Source organism: Uloborus diversus, chromosome 6 (genome assembly GCF_026930045.1).
Source record: "Uloborus diversus isolate 005 chromosome 6, Udiv.v.3.1, whole genome shotgun sequence".
Lineage (NCBI taxonomy): Eukaryota > Metazoa > Arthropoda > Arachnida > Araneae > Uloboridae > Uloborus > Uloborus diversus.
The window spans coordinates 56,708,772-56,724,523 of NC_072736.1; the positions used below are offsets into that span (position 1 = coordinate 56,708,772).

Here is a 15,752-nt window from a genome sequence, read left to right on the forward strand (position 1 = left end):
TTTTCAGTCAAAATTCAATTTTAGCAAACTAATTAAAAACGCCAAGGGATAACTTTTAAAACTTTTTCAGCATTAATTATAAAACAAATATTTTTTCTTGAAATCGTGATAACAGTATGCTAATTACTTCAAGATAATGAGTAAAGGCAAGGGAGCAAGTCATTAATGACGGCTTCCTCTTTGCCTGTAGGGTTGTTTATTTTACGTACCTTGGAATGCTTGGAAGGAAAATTCAAGTAAGGTAAAATAAACAACTTTACAGACACAGAAGCAATCTTAGGAAGCTCATCCTAAGATTGAATACTTTGATCTTGAGGAAAAAAGATGCACAAATATGCAGTACTGCATAATCGCACCTCACTAATTTTACTTTTTTAAAACACATAATAGGCGGAAAATTTGTAGGGAACCAAAGTACTTCATTTTGCAAGAAAAAAAAATTTTTTTTTCTTCATTTGATCAATTTTCCCTGAATTTTTGTTATTTTTTCAAAATTAACTGATATTTCCCTGATTTTTCCCTGAGTGATAAAGTTTCCTGACTTTTCCCTGATTTCCCTGATCTGTCGCCACCCTGGAACAATTTCAAACTTGAAAACAAAACTAAGTTTCGAACTATTTATTAAATTTAATTAAACTGTAAAATCTGCTTTAAATACTTGAAAAATAAAAACAGAATCCTGACTGATTATACCCCCACTGTATCATTATGTAAGGGTTAGTAATTCTTGGAAGAACTAATTTTTAACACAGTGCCTATGGACTGTTCTCTAAATTGTGAATTTGCTTGTTCAACAGTTTTTTTTCTCTCGTCTTGTCTTTTAAAGTAGAAAATAAATTGAAAATGGGTATTTTCAATTGTCAGTAACAATATTCAAAATGAACCCTTGAAAAAATACAAAATAATAGTTGCTTAGCCATTTTTAATTTTTAATAAAGTTAGATTCAAATAAGTGTGATTACAATTCAGGATAATATTCTGAAGATACTTTGTCTACAGGACTATAATGTCAATGCTAAAATGTTTCTAACTTTCTACTTTTTAAAAATCAGCTGTTTTATTTTTAAAAAAGTAGTGATTTTCAAACATAGCAGATTCAACACTTTTGCATGAAATGAGAAAATGATAGAACAGCTTTGATTTAAATTAAATGAATTTAAAAAGATATTTTCCATTTGAAAAATTTTATTTCAAATACAGACTTTTGAGAAAGTTATGTTTCAATTACTTAACTCCAGAATTATTTTTTGAAGATAACGTACTCCATTGGTCACCTATTTTGCAAAACCAAAACAGGAAAATACTTTATGAGATGCTTAATTTGATAACCTTACACATATGGAACAAAATAGTTTTACATCTTAATCAAATAATAATTATTACTCTATGTTCAGAATAAGATCTGATAACCTCCAGATTATCAGCAGGTATTAAAATCATAATGAAGCTACTTCTGTATTTCAATGCTTTGGTTCATAAAATTTAAATTTTAACCCTTTTTTCACTCAAATGATCAGTAAACACACTGGAAATGCATCAGGAAAAGAAAATTCAGATTTATTATGAATACTACATAACCCACAAATGCAGGAAAAAAATGTTAGCATTTATACTATAATTGCACTATAATCACACAGATAAATTTAATGAATGTACTATACAATTATGGTGGAAATGTAAGGTAGAATACATAAATGTTCATTGAATGAAACTTGTAATATTCCACATCGCTTAAAATAGATAATATAAGTACACCTCAAATCGAGAAGAAAAAAAAACATATTTAATTTCTAAACACTGAATGTGAGTGAAAATAAAGTTTCTACAAAATTATAAAGAACTACAAAAAATGTGTTTTCCTACAATAAATATTGAGCTGAGCTGCATTGCTTCAAGAAAATTAACAATTAAAACGAAATGCAACATTTGAAGATGCTTTTAAAGCAAGAGAGTGAGGGTAAAAACAGCAACACAAATGAAATTGATACACTGGAACTCCACCCATTTAAACAAATATACATATCGAATTTCAAGACTTTAAAAATCTGAATGCACTTGCATTTTTTGTTCTGCCTTTATAGTTGAATTTTCATTTTCAATTATAAATTATTATTTTTCAAGTTATTCCAGAACAATAACAAGGCAGTCAATTGCACTTAGAGTTTGCTAGAATAAAAATTATGTACATATTTGTTTTAAATATTTTGATAAAGATATAGTATTCAATTTTTATAACAATTTGTAATATTTACACACATATTTACAATAATGTACAACAGTCATGTAGTTCACAAAAGGAATGATATTAAAAACTATTACTTTATATTTTGCATGACTTATTGCAAAATTTAAATGACATAATTAAATTACTTTACATGTTTTTGATTTATTACCTCTAACATCATCTTCCTCCAATGTGGCATTACTGTCTGTTGATTCCTTTACTTGTGACCCACCATCGGATTTCTTATTTACCATGCTACGATCTAAAAACAAAATGTTATGAAAATATTGCACGATTTTGACAGGTAGCATAAAATGGGAGAGGGAACCCAAGTGTAGTAAAATGAGCTTTGTTTATCTGAATGTAGTGAGATGATTTAAATTATAATATGCATTTAAGTTGTTTTCAGTTTAAACATAAATTCTCAAGATTCGAAAAATGAAATACAGAACATGGGTCATTATACAAAAAACGTAGGTTTTTAAAGTTGGAATTTATGAAAAAAAAAAAAATCTTCAATTTTTTAAAAAGTTACTTTATATTGTTCTTTTTAGGCACCTTTTTACTCTCACATAGTTAGTCACATTCTTTATTGGTTATTTTGTAACTTTCTTTTGTAGTTAAAATTTTGGATGTGAACGGAGGGTAACGGATAGAGTCAATATATATTTTAAATGTCATTTTTAAACTTTTCATTTAAATAAACATTTTCATTTTGTATGAGGAACACGATTTGAACTGATTAAAATGTACACATCTTTCTTAAAATGGATTTTCAAAGAAAGTTGTATGCTCCATTTTTGATTGTATGTCCTCCATTACATCTATATTGTAACGGAGGATACAGAATGGAGGATACAAATACTTATGTTTTGCTGTGATCATTGTGGTGATTTAGGGTTAACCCAATATGTTATTTAGGATTTACTTTAAAAAAAGTGATCAATTTTAACTATAAAAATTCTTTTTGTATACAACCTTTTTAACTTAAGAATGGAGGATACACCAAGTTAAGGACCTATTTGACTTCAAAGAGAATAATGCTGAAATTCTTTCATACGCAGTTCTTCAGCTTCACTATGAAGACTCAGAGTTGAAAAGGGCTAACTTGTGATTCTAAACCTCTGTAATGAGCTGCCAGTACTGCCGTCGATAGGAAATTCTATTACTTAATTAAATCCTGAACGGAGGCTAAATGAAATACTGTGATTCAAAAGATTATAAATGCTATATATTTTTTTATTTTACAACATAATTCTTTTAACCTATTACAAAAATATCAAATGATTTAAATTTCACTATTAAATCTATATTATCTTATATATATTTTTTTCTATTGAGTAAATAAATGAAAAAGTAACATGGGAAGAAATGTGTTGGGATATGTAACGGAGGCATACAAGTATCCCTCCATTCAGTGACAAAAACATTTAAATTTTTTTATAACATCATTAATTTGTATTGATCATTTTCAAAATTTGTTATACTTTTCTAAGTATCATAAAAAAGTGCTTAAAATAAATATTTTTGAAACTAACCACCCTAGACCTAAAAAAGTGCGTTTTTTGTAGAATGACCCACATGAGAGTTATATGTTCGACTGATAAAAATATTAATACAGTGAAACTTCTCTGGCGCGACCACTCTCTGATCCTGAAAAAAAGTGGTCTTTGATCGAAGTCTGTTACTCTTATAAGTCATTTTTGAATATACAAAAAAACAATAATTGCGCCTACAGAAATCATTTATGTTCTGCTTACAGTTTGCTTTTGCTTCTAGTTCAGCTTTTCGGCAAAAGAATTAATTATTGTGGTCATTATTAGTGTGATCTGAGTACAACATGAGCCTATCTATTTATCACCTGCTCAAATGAGCTAAAAATAGATACTGACCACTATGATGACCTAGAAATGCCTCTCTTCTATTAATAATCAACTAAATTCGGAGAACAACCCTTTTGATTAACTACCTGTCCTTAGCAACCTTTTACAATGATAGAAAATGTGCCTGATCTGCTGTGGGATATACAAGTATCACCTTAGCTTCCCAAGGGCACAAAAGGGCACGAAAAACTACGCCTTCCTTTTTAACATTTTTGAGACTCTAAACAGAGGATCATGAAAAGAATCCATTTGAAACACCTAAAAAAAAAAGATTTTACCCCTTTATTCTGGTTTATTTCCACTTTCCTAAGCAAAAGAAGACATGTGCATCTAGACTAAAAAATGTTTATTGCTTTATTTCCATTATCTCTCTTTTGGTTCTCTAATGGAAAATTGTTTGCTTTTTTTTTGGTGCTGAGTTTTTCCATTCTTCTGGTCATTAGGAGAGGCTTTGATGGTTCCTCCCAGAGGGTATTTAACATTTAGTAGATAGGAAGGAAAATCGGTGCCTTAGAGAATTGGTTGGTCACTATATAGAAGTGGTCAATCACAGAAGTTTCACTGTAATAATGACTGTTCAATAAAATCACTAATTTGTATGATTAATTAAATCAACAGAAACATATTAACAGCAAAATGTATTACAAATAGTAGAAACATGCAAATTCTGATATTTTTGAGTAACATAACATAGAAAGAGTAAGGCTTGAAATGCGGCATGAAAAGCATGTTTATTGCGAAATTAGCCGAAGCGTAAATAGTGCCATGCTTTTTGCATTTTTAAACAGTTTAGCATATTGCCAAGTATATTGAATTGGAAGCAAAATGACAAACATACATTACTGCTTGCAGTTTATGATAAAAAATATTTTTAGAAACTAGCACACAGCTCACACTTAATATCTTTTATCCCCCTTAGCAATTCTTGTCTAAGCAATTAGAAGCTTTTTTTTCTTAAATAAGTCTTCTTGGAACTTATATCAGTTATATCAAATAGACGTGAAATAAAAAATCTTTTAAAGTCAGTACATACAGGATAGTTCTTCATCGATGATTACTTGAAAATTACTGATGAACATTTCCATTTATTTATTTATTTATTTATTTTTTTTTGGGGGGGGGGGGGAGTTGAACATTAATTGGTTTAAAGCAATGTAATTAAATAATCCATACAGCAATTATCAAGACTAGAATCCTAAAAGCAATTATTTCTATGGGTTGGAATGAAAAAAGGGTCCTGCAATGGATTCTGAAGAAAGCAGTTCTACTAACATTCTTCACAGAAAAGGCCAATCCTAAAAATTATCTTTGCATATAGCACTAGTTAAAGCTATTTTTGAAAGGCAATTTTTCAAAAGCAGCCACTGAAACTGCAAGAACCACTTTTAATTACAGTAGTCTCCCTTTGCTATTGTTAAACAATTCAATTGCAGGAAACAATTAAGAAACAATCCTACTGAGTTTTGAAAAGAGTTGAGCTAGCACTTACAGACTGTGGATAAAAAATTAGGAAAAGATGAAGGGAATAAACCACTAGTGAATCACAGTGATATATTTTACAAGCACTGGGCACTTATGATCAAACATTGTAGAGGAATTATATCGAAGGAAAATTGCATTCCGGGGATTTTCTCTGCACCTTTACCAGAGCCATCTTAGCTCTATGTGATGGTCATCCAGTCACAGAAACATACTGGGTTATTTCATAATAATACATTCAGTTCTTCAACCTCTTCACAATGTTTTAATTTTAAAAACTTTTTTTTTTCCAGTAGCATAAAGTCCCTGGGCATTATCTTGATAAGTAATGCATAAAGACTGCACTGATTATGAATACTTTTTATGGAACTAATGCTTCTGTGTGAGTATAGTCATTATAGGTAATTAAAAATGCTCTTTGGGTGTTTATCCATTCACAGGGAGGTGAAAAGTTTTACTTCTGGAATAATAATAGACTACAGCATCAGAAAAAATTAATAATGGCAAACTTTTAAATATTGAACATTTATCAAAACTGTAGTTGAACGAGCAGCTAATTGCAAAAAAGCAACTAGAATTGTATACTTTTCTTAGGACCATTTATTTGTTTCCCTCAAATCACTTTGATGTTAACTACGAAAAATGTTTTCTTAGTTACGTTATTGAGAAAGTAATCATTCATATTTAGATAGTGCAGTTATCAAATCAGTAACTAATCATTAATTTCGTAAAGGATAAACTAGATCTTTCATTCTTATCGTAGGTTGCCCAAATTTTTATAACTTGGGAAGTTAAGAATCTTTTAAAATAACATTTTATTTAATGTTTTAATTACAAATCTTAGAGAAAATTGCATCAAGAATATGAAGCCATTAAAAAATTCTGAAGTCACTTGACTCAATGTTGCATTTATTTACTTTATATAATATGAATTGCTACTAATTATAAACTACCATGCAATCTTGCATTGTAATTTGCGAAGAACTTCAAAATTGAAAAACCATTTGCAATAAAGAAGATAATGATTATTTTTGAGTTAAAAAAAAAATCTATAAAATATACTTAACTACATTCATGCAACTAAAACTTAGGCTACTTCAAATAAATCAATACACATCTCTCGCCTCAGGGCAAAAGTAAGACAACTAATCTCAGGAGCAATAGTAAGATATCCTACTGTTGCTTTGAGACGATGATGTGTGGATAGATGTAAACCATTGATCATTTGTAATATAAAGCATTAGCTTCAAATTAAAGCAAAAGTTGAGAAGTTCTAGCAGACCTGCCAAGTAAAAATGAGTGAAATTTTTCTTTGTATTTGAAGCATACGTAGCTTGAAATACAAACAATCAAGTAAGACATTTTAAACAATGGAAAAAAAGAGTCAATTGAGTTAATAGTATTAGTAGAAACTGAAACTACCGTAGATGAAACTATAGTAGATGAAATACATAAGCGCACTATGGAAACAAATATCAAAATCTTTCTAATAGCAAACATACATAACTAAAATTTCTTTCTGTTCTCATATTAAGCTATAAAACCTTTCTTAAATAATGAGCAGAATCAGTGGTGGATCCAAGAACGGGGACTAAGGGGGCTATAGCCTCCCCCCCCCTTGAGGTCCGAACTTACACTAGATAAAATCGAAATTTCAGAGACTTAATACTGCAATACATTTGTGAATTTAAAAATATTACATTTAATACTATATATAGTGGCATATTAATAGAAGGGGGGGGGGGCTAGGAGACTGCAGCCATTTCCATTCTCCCCTTTGGTCAAAACTTAAAATATATTAAATTGTGATTTGTGCAATGGAATGGAAAGGCTTGGCGGAAATACTTTCATTCTGCAATTGAGCTTTTTTGTTTTCAATCTGAAAGTTATTACTTTCAACTTAAACCAGCCATATCTATTTAGCTTTGTTCCCAGGTTAAGGGGGGTATAGCCCCGCCCCTTCCCGCCATGAGGTTAGAAATAACTTTAAACAAAAGAAAAATTTCAAATATTTCAATACTTTTGCGCATTTATATATTCATTATATTTAAATAAATATATACACTGTGGCATATTAATGGTGGGTTTGTGGGGGGGGGGGGAGATAAAGGAACTGTAGCTCTTTCTCCCATTTAGTCAAAACTTACAACAGATTACAATGTGATTTGCAGAAAAGGCTTGGAGGAAATAGCTTCATTCTGATGCTATCAAGGTTTTTTAATCTGAAGTTATTAAATTCAAACTAACATAGTCATTTATTTCACTTTGTTCTCAGGCTAATAGCCTCCCTCCCCTATGAGGTCAGAACTTGCACAGGATAAAACCTAGTTTTTGGAGATTTTTAATACTGCAATACTTTTACAAAGAGAGCTTGCTTTTAGGCCTCTAACTTTGGAAATTTTTGTGGAGTTAGCCCCCGCTTCCCCCCTAATGTCATCACAGATTACTTAAAATTGCATTTTCAGTACACTATTTTCGAATATTTCTGGAGAAAATGTACCAGGTTTTTTTTTTTCAATTTAAATAATCTTCACCCCTCTTTTGGACAAACATAGAATGAAATTTTATTTTGGCGTTTCAATTTCAAACTACATCTGGTGTGAAACTTCTGTTATCTATATTTATCGTCGCCTAAGTGAGCTTTAAAATATGTTTTCAGGACGGAGAAGAGCTCCCAAATCTCCTTCCCCTAACAATACTATAAAAAAGCTTAGTATTGCTTTTCTAGCTTTAATGTCGAAATTTTGTTGGAAAAGTCTTCAACACTCTCCGTTCCCTTAAGTGACTACAAAAGAGTCATTTTCAAGCTTGAAACGTTTCCTTTGGAGATAACCAATTCCATCAAAATATAAATTAAAACTGAGTTTTCAGAACTCAATATCAAAAAATTTCAGAAGACAGTCCCCGAATCCCGACGCGTCTGAGCCTGAAATGCATTTTAAAGACTTAAATTTTGAAAAAGTTCTGGAGAATATCTCTGAACACTCACTCTTTTCCTAATGTGGCTATAAAAGATAGAATAAATTGTGTCTTTGAAACTTCAATTTCCAAATTTAGCTGAAGAAGATACCTAAATTCTTCTCTATACCTTTAACGTCTTTAAATGCAGCCGAAAATTGCACTTCAAAAACTTCAACTTTGATAAATTTCCATAGCCCCCCCCCCCTTGAGTCAAAAGGAGGCAGGGGGTCCTCTTTATCTTTCCCAAACCTAAACCTTAGGTCACATCTTTAGGACTGCAATTTTGAAAAATTCCGGAATAAAGACCTGACATCACTTTTGCGACGTTATGAGATCCCCTAACGTTGATGAAGAAGGCGTACAGTTGAGTTTTTTTTCGAACTTTAGGGTCAAAAAACTTCCAGAGACAGTGTGTGAACTTTTTCCATTTCTAAAACGCAAGGCCACCAAGGACGGCCGTTAGAAGACTTGAAGTTATTAAATTATTTTCATAGAAATCCTCCAAAACTTCCTATTTCCTAAACTTAACCAAACATCAACTAAAATAGTGTCTTTCAGACTTCACTGAGGAAGCTTTTCCAGAGAGGGCCTCCGAACCCTCTTCATTTCTTAAACGTCACTAGTTATAGCCTAATTTCAGTTTCAATGTCGAAAAACTTCCGGAGGAAAGCCGGCTAGTAATGTAAATTCACCAGAAATTGCTTAAAACTCCTTCTTAAAGACTAATTTTGGAAATTTTTCAAAATAAATCACCAAAGAATGCTTCTCAAACGTCCCCTAAGATAACATATAATCATGCTTTCCCAAGTTCTACAGGGAAAAACTTACAGAGAGAGCCCCTGGACCATCCCCATCACCTCAAAGTTATCACAGATAGCATAAAATTGCATTTATAACCTTTTATTTGTGCAAATTTTTGAAAAGTGATTTGATTCCCTAATATCGCTAAAGAAAGTTTGAAATTGACTATAGTGAGGAAAAATACTTGGGAAGGAATCTCAACTCCATCTCACCTAACTTAGGCACCAAAACGTTACGAAAATAGCGTTTTTGAGATCAATTTTTCAAATTCTACAGGAGGGTCCTGACCCCTTTCAGGCATCCATTTCTTTTTACTACCTTTCTCTAACAATAGCTGGGGTATAATGTTTATACCCTAGCTTTTAACTTCACTTTTTTGATAGGGAGCCAAACCATATTTGCACATCTCTTTCTGTTATGCAAATGTATTTTTATCTACCAATGTGATAATCTACTCAACTTTACATGAGGTTTTTGCCTGAGCATGGTTTTAGCTACTCCAGACTCATGAGCATGAAGCTAGAGTGCAGCTGCAATCTCTGGATGCTGTAACTGAACTTTTCAGTGTGTGTTTGCTCGCAATTCCGTCTTGGCTCAGGACGGGAGGTAATTTGCAGCTTTGTATCCAACTGAGGTGCATATAGTGTTTTCAGACCTTTAAAATGTTTGCGAAATTATTTATACTCTTTAGTATACTATATTAGTTTATTTCAAGTAAATAACTGTATTTAAAGTCCTAAATTTTTCGGGAGAGGGACCCCTTGTAGAGAAAATTTCATCTTGTTTAAACAGGGGTGTCTGTCCCCCTAAGAGTGATGCCCCCCCTGAGATTGAGAGTACCCGCGAAAAAGACCCTCTAAAACAGTGATTCTCCACTTGGACCAAGGTTAGCCCTCCCCCCCCCCCGCCCCCCCCCCCCCCCCCCCGCTCGAGCTCCTCCACTGAGCAGGATCACCATGATATAATCAAGCTGTTTTGAATTAAGTTTAACACATAGCGCATTTTTTAGTAAAAATTTAACTTGAATTGAAGATTAAAAGGAGTAACTCAATTTTCCAAAAAAAAAAAAGAAAAAAATCTGGAAAAGTAACTAATTGATTTAGTGTAGTATGAATATCAAAATTCTATGCTTTAATTACTAAATAGTTAGCTTTTATTGACTAAGCAGCTACAACATTGGATTTAAAGGGGAAAAGTTTGGGGAACAAGGGACTCACTTTATTTTTTCTCTTTTCGAAAGCTATCTTCAATTTTATTCAATAAAACTTTACTCTCAGCACGTATAGTAGCAGAAATGCTTTTAAAATTTTAAAATTTAAGTAATTGTGAAATTCATATGAAAATGGCAGGTCTGATGAAAAAGCTATGTAAGCAGCTTATTTCATAGTAACATTCAAAAGAACAAATTGCATGCAAAATTCAAATGTGATTCGAAACTTATAAAATTGATTTGGCAAAGCATATTTAGAAAGATTTTCAAGAGATAGATAGAAAAAAAAAGCATAATTGTTCCAGAAGTGACTCACTTCCCACTGCAAGTGGACAGGCACAAAAAATGTTGATAAAGATTAGAACTGTTTTACAAAAAATATAAAAACTGAAAAAACAAAAAAGAAAAGAAAAAAAAAGACATTTTTCATTACCTCAGAAAGGTAACAAACAAAATATAAATATAAAGAATATAATGATCAATTTTCAGTTTTAAAGTGTCTAAATTCAAACTGAATGAAAAAAAAAAGGCATGTTTTATCCAAAATTATTATTCTTTTTTTAATTTTAGAAACAAAATTTAAGCATCAATTTCTAGCTTGTAAAATACATTCAATAATCTTAAGAATATGAGATAATTCAATAATTAAAAAAAACTAAGTACTTTTTTCATACACAATAAGAAAAAGTTTGAATGTAAGCATATCAAAGTAAGTATGAATTAATGAATGAAAAACTTTAAGGAAGCTAACACTTAGCTCTCTGAGTTGTTTTAAACGTAATATATGTCCGTAGACTCAATTTTCTTGGAAATTTTCATACATAAAAATAAAATAAATAAATAATTAAATAAATAAAAATTATTTTAAGAAGAGCATGATTAGTTTTGAACAAAAGAAAAAAATATCCTTAAGAACAATGTAATTAAGATAAATTCATGATTGTCATTTCATTTATTTTTACTAAATGAGATTAAGTAAATTTGTACTATAAAACTCTAATACATGTATTAAACAATTTTTAAAAAATCATAGCACAGTTGAACACTTACTAGAAAAATTTCTTGTCGCTAACATGGTAGTTAGAATGGCACCCTGAAATGAAAGTACTAATAAGGAAATATTTTGCATTATGGAAACAAATTTCGGATACATTTTATATAAACAGCACACAAAAATAGCAAATGCAACGGAAAAAAAATGATCAGAAACTAGAATGACATAAGTTTTTAAATCACTGCACAAAAATGATCATATTGTTGCATAGCAATCACAAGCAAGATGACGAATAAGCAGAAGAATACAGTAATTTTTACCAAACAAAATAACTTGATCAAGCACAACAGATTAGCCATTAGTTGAGTGGTGCATTCTCCCATAATTAATTTTAATGAGCTTCTTAATTATCAAAAACTACAGTGGAAAATGTCAGACACTACCTAACACTAGGAGAAAATGTAGCCTAAAACAAACATAAAACAATACACAATAAAATAGGAAAAATAGCAGCTCATTCTAGAACAATAGAAAATTATACACTCTTGATAAAAGACCAATTTGCTGTTACATAGCCATAAAGTGTCTGAATAAAAATGCACTCCCAAATAAATGATTGAAAGCATTCAGTAAAATCCTTCGATAGCTAAGTTGGCAGTTCCCGATTGAGCCTGAACTACTTCAAAAGCTACTTTGATTCCAAGATCATAATTCTAATCTGGACTCCAAAACTCTTAATTGCATTTTTATTGCTGAATCTGATGTTATTGCTGCAAGCAAAGACATCAGTAGCAGATTTCTCAACACGCTATATGATTCCATTTAAGACAATTATTCAGTAAAAAACGGAATTCACCCATATAATTATCGATACACTGAATTAAAAAAAAAAAAATCGAACAATGATATCTTGCTATTTACGGTTGTCCAAATAGGTTTTAGCAATTCTGATGCATGAAAATGTGGAAAACCAAAGTATGATGGCCAAAGTCACTGGCACTAATTAAGTTATTGCAGAAAATATCTCACACAGTAGGAAATCTATCCATGGGCGCCCATATGCAAAGTTCAAAGGGGGGGGGGGGGCTCAAATATTTCCCCCGTGGTTTAGCTGCATATTTTCCACGTGGAAATCGATTTCAGGGCAGATTAGAGTCATTAAAATTTGACATTTTAAATAACTTATTCATTAATGGCTGGAGAAGAAATGTTTTTACATGTTTGCAAAGAAAAAAGTACTTAAAGGAAGGAAGTTCTAATTTCAAAGGGGGGCTGGCATAAGCGGATTTAGGACTGAGTTCCTGGGGGGGGGGCAGGATTTTTTTTTTTTAGCAACATTTTTAATTGCCCTTCCCCCCTCCCATGTTTTTGTCTGTTTTCTGTGATGCGTAAGGCCATTCTTTACTTTTTTATGTGTCGTTTTCATTACTGTGTGTAATCATGCTGTCCTTTTTAAATTGACCTTAAAAGAGAGGGGGCTGGTATTAAGAGAGTGACGCAATGCTCCCTTTTAAGTGGGATATAGAATATCTGCAGTTTTAGAGGATTGGGAGTTACTCCCCTGGAGGAAATTATCTAAAATGGATATAGAATTCTGCATTTTGAAGTCTTATAAGGGTTAATTGGAAATATTTTTTTTTTTAAGTTTTACGCTTTAAAAGTGCTTTGCAATGCAAGTTAATACTTTAAAAGAAATGGTGCACAGATTTAGAGAATAGGTATCAAGAGAGTAACATACTACCCATTTGAACAATTCTTAATTTATACACTTGATAAGAAATAAAATTGAAGCACTTTTGTGCGTGTACTTTTGTACTTTGAAGTGCTTTTTGCTTAGGAGTTTCAAAGACTTGTCTAATTATTTTCAAGGTTTGTTTGGTTAGATTAGGTTTTTGGTTCAAGAGCCCTTGTAGACTATACTGCGCCAATCTTTTCAGGGATTTTAGATTCTATCAATAATTTGCACTTTCCAGTCTCTGAAATTGAGTAGTAGATTATACACTTGTACAGTATTGTTCAAACTTTGTAAGAAACGGCTATTTTAAGTTTAAAAGAAAAAATAAAATAAACTTGAATTTCCTATTCAAAAAAGAAAAAATCTTGATTTTTTTTTTTTGTTATAAGATTTTGTAAGATAAGTTGTTATTATATAAACTCCTTCCAAAACTGGGGAGCATTGTCCCCTTTGCCCCCCCCCCCTTTAAATTCACCCATGCTCTTCTAAACTATTCAAAAACAAAAAAATAATGATTTTTTTTTTAATTTTTGGAAGATGTGTTGTTACTATATAAAGCCCTCCCAAAACTGGGGGGCATTGCCCCCTCTGACCCCCCATAAATCCACCCATGGGGGCTGGAGCCCCCCTTGCCCCCCTATATGGGCGCCCTTGAACCTATCCACTCCTTAAATTCAACTAAAATAGGGGTTTCCTAATGGGAAAAATATTAAAAAAATTTAAGAATAATATTTTTAATTAAGCTGTAGACGAATACAAATTTCCTTTTTGATATTTTTTAAAACTAAATATTCAGTTAAAAATACTTACTTTCAACTTTCTCCTAGCATTGAATTTCTTCAAGCAATCAACAGTCTCTTGCCTATGAAGTGTAGATGCAACTCTTTCTCTTTGCTGAAATAAAAATATATTGATTAATACTATAAACTAAAATAATATTTTATGAATATGAATTTTTAAAATGAATTAAAATTTCAGTTCACAATTATCTTTTACAATCATGGCAATTATGAAAACACTGTATTACTCGACAAGAAAAACCTCATAACCAAAAGAAAACACACTAAAATCTTGCTACAGGCGATATCTGATACAAAGGTAAACCCCTCTTAAATGGTAATATTTTGAGTTTCCCAGTTATTTGTGTAGAGTATAATAAAAATGTTCCTTCAGTTGGATGATACTCTTTACACTTTTGAATGTCTATAAAACAATGTTTTTCTCAAGAATGATTAAATATTCTTAAGAATGCTATCACTTAAGAATAGATAGAAGAATAGATAGAAATAGATGCAATTACTTAAGAAAATAATTCAACTCCAAATACTTTTAGTAAAAGATTTGGTTTCCTCATTTTTTCTCTTCTTATGATTATTGTAGCATTGAGGTCATTACATAATATTTGGATTGTTAAAATAATAAATTAATAAGTACAGTTAGCTCCCTTTAACACAAAAAGTTTGAGGCCACACTTTGTGGGATATAGAATTTTAAGAGAATGCTTTGTTTGTATGGAGGGGAAACAAAAGAAAACTAACAATAGCAACAGAAGTTGATCACAAAGAAAATTAAATGCATGTTGAGGGAGGAAAAAGCATTCATTTGAAGAGAGTAAAAACTTATTGGCTACATGGGTCTACTAGTGAACTGATTGAATAAAGTTAGAATCATGATCAAGCTCCAAAATCAAACTTATTTGCCAAAATGAGAAAAATTAGAAGATTCAAGTAAGACACATGCATCAATGTTTATCATAAAATAATTTAAAAATAATGAATTAAATTGCTCAAGATTAGAAAACAAGATACTTACACAAACCCATGGGTGTTTTAATGCTTCTAATGCTGTAATTCTTTTATCGGGATTAACTGTTAACATACTATTTATGAGATTTTTTGCTTCTGGGGTGACTGTGTCCCATTCTGGAGAAGGGTACTGTGGAAAAAAAAAGCAATATTTGTATTGAACCATCATGAAGGGACACATTAAACTTACTTCCAATTAACTTACATCATAAGCTCCAGCTTTGATTTGTGCATACAATTTATGCTGATCTTCATCCCAAAATGGAGGATACCCAACTAGTAAGATATATAGTATAACACCTGAGAAAGTGAAAAATCAATAAGTGTGAGGAAGAATCAAGTCAGGCAATAAAATAAAACTGAGAAATGCAAAAAGACACAAAATAACAATTACAGGGATGTGCCGACCAAAACTCGCTTTTAGAGCAATCTTCGAAGCAGGAAAATGGTGAGTTTAGAGCAGCTTGGAGCAGAAAAAAGGTGAATTTGGAGCAGTCTGGAGTAGTAAAATTGCAAATTTAGAGCAGCCTGGAGCAGTAAAATTGCAAATTTGGAGCAGCTTGCAGCAGCAAAAATTTAAATTTTGCACCAATTTAGAGCAACTATATATATTTAACACACAGAAACACATGTGACATGATAAAATAATAACAAAAGGAG

General features: G+C 31.3%; 1 protein-coding gene across 1 annotated transcript in view; it reads right to left on the bottom strand.

The window, feature by feature from the left end:
• LOC129224450 (calcium/calmodulin-dependent protein kinase type II alpha chain-like) overlaps positions 1 to 15,752 on the bottom strand; it is a 153,159-nt gene that overhangs the window by 45,869 nt on the left and 91,538 nt on the right. Inside the window, exons 9-13 of the mRNA XM_054858904.1 lie at positions 15,298 to 15,392; positions 15,100 to 15,222; positions 14,098 to 14,181; positions 11,609 to 11,651; positions 2,394 to 2,486 (exon numbers count right to left, since the gene is read on the bottom strand). Coding sequence (XP_054714879.1) covers positions 2,394 to 2,486; positions 11,609 to 11,651; positions 14,098 to 14,181; positions 15,100 to 15,222; positions 15,298 to 15,392 — 438 coding nt within the window. The remainder of the gene's footprint in view (positions 1 to 2,393; positions 2,487 to 11,608; positions 11,652 to 14,097; positions 14,182 to 15,099; positions 15,223 to 15,297; positions 15,393 to 15,752) is intronic.